Raw genomic sequence first — 5,000 nt, 5'->3', positions numbered from 1 at the left:
GAGTTGCTAAGAGTAAAATTCGGGAAAAAGAACCCATTGTATGGGAAATACTTCAGGAAGTTATGCAGGGGCATCCCGTATTGCTAAATAGAGCGCCTACTCTGCATAGATTAGGCATCCAGGCCTTCCAACCTATTTTAGTGGAAGGACGTGCTATTTGTTTACATCCATTAGTTTGTAAGGGATTCAATGCAGACTTTGATGGGGATCAAATGGCTGTTCATGTACCTTTATCTTGGGAGGCTCAAGCAGAGGCGCGTTTACTTATGTTTTCTCATATGAATCTCCTGTCTTCAGCTATTGGGGATCCCATTTCTGTACCAACTCAAGATATGCTTATTGGACTCTATGTATTAACGAGCGGGAATCGCCGAGGTATTTGTGCAAATCGGTATAATCCATCTAATCGCAAAAATCATAAAAATGAAAAAATTTACAATAATAACTATAAATATACGAAAGAACCCTTTTTTTGTAATTCCTATGATGCAATTGGAGCTTATCGCCAGAAAAGGATCAATTTAGATAGTCCTTTGTGGCTCCGATGGCGACTAGATCAACGCGTTATTGCTTCAAGAGAAGCCCCTATCGAAGTTCACTATGAATCTTTGGGTACCCATCATGAGATTTATGGGTACTATCTAATAGTCAAAAGTATAAAAAAAGAAATTCTTTGTATATACATTCGAACCACTGTTGGTCATATTTCTCTTTATCGAGAAATCGAAGAGGCTATACAAGGATTTTGCCGGGCCTGCTCATATGGTACCTAATCCTCTGGTATCTCACTCAGCTAAGTAATTATATGACACCGGTATGAATTTTGTTCTCTCCGGTTCAACTAGGACCATAGGTCCTGAATTTCTACGCGAATCAAGATCGAGAAAAGGAAGTTTTCTAATCATTAACTCAAACCTATTGTCGAACCCCACTCAGCGTAATATGGAGGTACTTATGGCGGAACGGGCCGATCTGGTCTTTCACAATAAAGTGATAGATGGAACTGCCATTAAACGACTTATTAGCAGATTAATAGATCACTTCGGAATGGCATATACATCACACATCCTGGATCAACTAAAGACTCTGGGGTTCCAGCAGGCCACTGCTACATCCATTTCATTAGGAATTGATGATCTTTTAACAATCCCTTCTAAGGGATGGCTAGTCCAAGATGCTGAACAACAAAGTTTGATTTTGGAAAAACACCATCATTATGGAAACGTACACGCAGTAGAAAAATTACGCCAGTCCATTGAGATATGGTATGCTACAAGTGAATATTTGCGACAAGAAATGAATCCTAATTTTAGGATGACTGACCCTTTTAATCCAGTCCATATAATGTCTTTTTCGGGAGCTCGAGGAAATGCATCTCAAGTACACCAATTAGTAGGTATGAGAGGATTAATGTCAGATCCACAAGGACAAATGATTGATTTACCCATTCAAAGCAATTTACGTGAGGGGCTGTCCTTAACGGAATATATAATTTCTTGCTACGGAGCGCGGAAAGGAGTTGTGGATACTGCTGTACGAACATCGGATGCTGGATATCTTACACGTAGACTTGTTGAAGTAGTTCAACACATTGTTGTACGTAGAACCGATTGTGGAACCATCCGAGGGATTTTAGTGAGTCCTGGAAATAGGATGATTCCGGAAAGAATTTTTATCCAAACATTAATTGGTCGTGTATTAGCGGACGATATATATATGGGCCCGCGATGCATTGGCGTTCGAAATCAAGATATTGGTATTGGACTTATTAATCGATTCATAACCTTTCAAACACAACCAATATCTATTCGGACTCCCTTTACTTGTAGGAGTACATCTTGGATCTGCCGATTATGTTATGGACGAAGTCCTACTCACGGGGACCTGGTCGAATTGGGAGAAGCCGTAGGTATTATTGCGGGTCAATCTATTGGAGAACCGGGTACTCAACTAACATTAAGAACTTTTCATACCGGCGGAGTATTCACAGGGGGGACTGCAGAACATATACGAGCTCCTTCTAATGGCAAAATAAAATTCAATGAGGATTTGGTTCATCCCACACGTACACGCCATGGGCATCCTGCTTTTTTATGTTATATAGACTTGTATGTAACTATTGAGAGTGAGGATATTATACATAACGTCACTATTCCACCAAAAAGTTTACTTTTAGTTCAAAACGATCAATATGTAGAATCAGAACAAGTGATTGCTGAGATTCGCGCGGGAACATACACTCTTAATTTAAAAGAGAGAGTTCGAAAACATATTTATTCTGACTCAGAGGGAGAAATGCATTGGAGTACCGACGTGTACCATGCACCCGAATTTACATATAGTAATGTCCATCTCTTACCAAAAACAAGTCATTTATGGATATTATCAGGAGGTTCGTGCGGATGCAGTCTAGTCCCTTTTTCACTCTACAAGGATCAAGATCAAATTAACGTTCATTCTCTTTGTGTCGAAAGAAGATATATTTCTAGCCTTTCAGTAAATAATGATAAAGTGGGACAAAAATTTTATGGTCCGGATCTCTCTGGTAAAAACGAAAACGGAATTCCTGATTATTCAGAACTTAATCCAATCCTATGTACGGGTCAATCTAATCTCACATATCCTGCTATTTTCCATGGTAATTCTGATTTATTGGCAAAGAGGCGAAGAAATGGATTCATCATTCAATTTGAATCACTTCAAGAACGAGAAAAAGAACTACGACCCCCTTCCGGTATTTCGATTGAAATACCCATAAATGGTATTTTTCGTAGAAATAGTATTCTTGCTTTTTTCGATGATCCTCAATACAGAAGAAATAGTTCAGGAATTACTAAATATGGGACTATAGGGGTGCATTCAATCCTCAAAAAAGAGGATTTGATTGAGTATCGAGGAGTCAAAGACTTTAAGCCAAAATACCAAATGCAAATGAAAGTGGATCGATTTTTTTTCATTCCCGAGGAAGTGCATATTTTACCTGAATCTTCTTCCATAATGGTACGGAACAATAGTATCATTGGAGTAGCTACACGACTAACTTTAAGTATAAGAAGCCGAGTAGGCGGATTGGTCCGAGTGGAGAAAAAAAAAAAAAGGATTGAACTCAAAATATTTTCTGGAGATATACATTTTCCTGGAGAGATGGATAAGATATCCCGACACAATGGGATCTTGATACCACCAGAAAGAGTAAAAAAAAATTCTAAGAAATCAAAAAAATCGAAAAATTGGATTTATGTCCAGTGGATCACACCTACCAAGAAAAAGTATTTTGTTTTTGTTCGACCTGTAATCATATATGAACTAGCCGACGGTATAAATTTAGTCAAACTTTTCCCACAGGATCTATTGCAAGAAAGGGATAATCTGGAGCTTAGAGTTGCCAATTATATACTTTATGGAAATGGCAAACCAATTCGGGGAATTTCTGGCACAAGCATTCAATTAGTTCGGACTTGTTTATTGTTGAATTGGGACCGAGACAAAAAAAGCTCTTCTATCGAAGACGCGCGCGCTTCCTTTGTTGAAGTAAGTACAAATGGTCTGGTTCGAAATTTCCTACGAATAGACTTAGGGAAATCCGATACTGCGTATATCAGAAAAAGGAAAGATCCGTCAGGTTCAGGATTGATCTTTAATAATGAGTCAGATCGTACCAATATCAATCCATTTTTTTCTATTTATTCCAAGACAAGGGTTCCACAATCTCCGAGTCAAAATCAAGGAACTATTCGTACGTTGTTGAATAGAAATAAAGAACGCCAATCTTTGATAATTTTGTCAGCATCGAATTGTTTGCAAATAGATCTATTCAACGATGTAAAAGATTATAATGTCATAAAAGAATCAAGTAAAAAGGATCCTCTAATTTCAATTAGGAATTCGTTAGGACCTTTAGGGGCGGCCCCTCAAATTGTGAATTTTTATTCATTTTATTACTTAATAACTCATAATCCGATCTCCCTAACTAAATATTTGCAACTTGACAATTTAAAACAGATTTTTCAAGTACTTAAATATTATTTAATGGATGAAAACGGGGGGATTTTAAATTCCGATCCATGCATTAACATCGTTTTCAATACATTTAATTTGAATTGGCATTTTCTGCATGATAATTATCACAATAATTATTGTGAAGAAACACCTACAAGAATTAGTCTTGGACAGTTTTTTTTTGAAAATGTATGTATAGCCAAAAATAGACCACACTTAAAATCGGGTCAAATTATAATTGTTCAAGTTGATTCTCTAGTAATAAGATCAGCTAAGCCTTATTTGGCCACTTCAGGAGCAACTGTTCATCGCCATTATGGCGAAATCCTTTACGAAGGAGATACTTTAGTTACATTTATATATGAAAAATCACGATCTGGTGATATAACGCAGGGTCTTCCAAAAGTCGAACAAGTATTAGAAGTGCGTTCGATTGATTCAATATCGATGAGCCTAGAAAAGAGAATTGAGGGTTGGAACGAGCGTATAACAAGAATTCTTGGAATTCCTTGGGGATTTTTGATTGGTGCTGAACTAACGATAGTGCAAAGTCGTATCTCTTTGGTTAATAAGATCCAAAAGGTTTATCGATCCCAGGGGGTGGAGATCCATAATAGACATATCGAAATTATTGTACGTCAAATAACATCAAAAGTGTTGGTTTCAGAAGATGGAATGTCTAATGTTTTTTCACCTGGAGAACTCATTGGGTTGTTACGAGCGGAACGAACAGGGCGTGCTTTGGAAGAAGCGATCTGTTACCGAGCCGTATTATTGGGAATAACGAAAGCATCTCTAAATACTCAAAGTTTCATATCGGAAGCAAGTTTTCAAGAAACTGCTCGAGTTTTAGCAAAAGCCGCCCTCCGAGGTCGTATCGATTGGTTGAGAGGTTTGAAAGAGAACGTTGTTCTAGGAGGCATGATACCCGTTGGTACGGGATTCAGAGAATTAGCGCACCGTTCGAGGCAACATAACAATATTCCTTTAGAAACCCCCCC

The 5,000-nt window shown here is 37.9% G+C and overlaps 2 protein-coding genes across 2 annotated transcripts in view; both read left to right on the top strand. All coding sequences in view use genetic code 11, as the record gives it.

The window, feature by feature from the left end:
- The window catches only part of rpoC1 (RNA polymerase beta' subunit), a 2,831-nt gene extending 2,058 nt beyond the window's left edge, over window positions 1–773 (top strand). The window contains exon 2 of the mRNA in view: window positions 1–773. This exon is cut by the window's left edge and continues 839 nt beyond it. Coding sequence (YP_247590.2) covers window positions 1–773 — 773 coding nt within the window.
- Window positions 774–954: 181 nt separating this feature from the next.
- Window positions 955–5,000, top strand: part of rpoC2 (RNA polymerase beta'' subunit) — a 4,173-nt gene continuing 127 nt past the window's right edge. The window contains exon 1 of the mRNA in view: window positions 955–5,000. This exon is cut by the window's right edge and continues 127 nt beyond it. Coding sequence (YP_247589.2) covers window positions 955–5,000 — 4,046 coding nt within the window.

This window comes from Cucumis sativus, chloroplast (assembly GCF_000004075.3).
Source record: "Cucumis sativus chloroplast, complete genome".
Lineage (NCBI taxonomy): Eukaryota > Viridiplantae > Streptophyta > Magnoliopsida > Cucurbitales > Cucurbitaceae > Cucumis > Cucumis sativus.
This window is presented reverse-complemented; position numbering and strand designations above follow the sequence as displayed.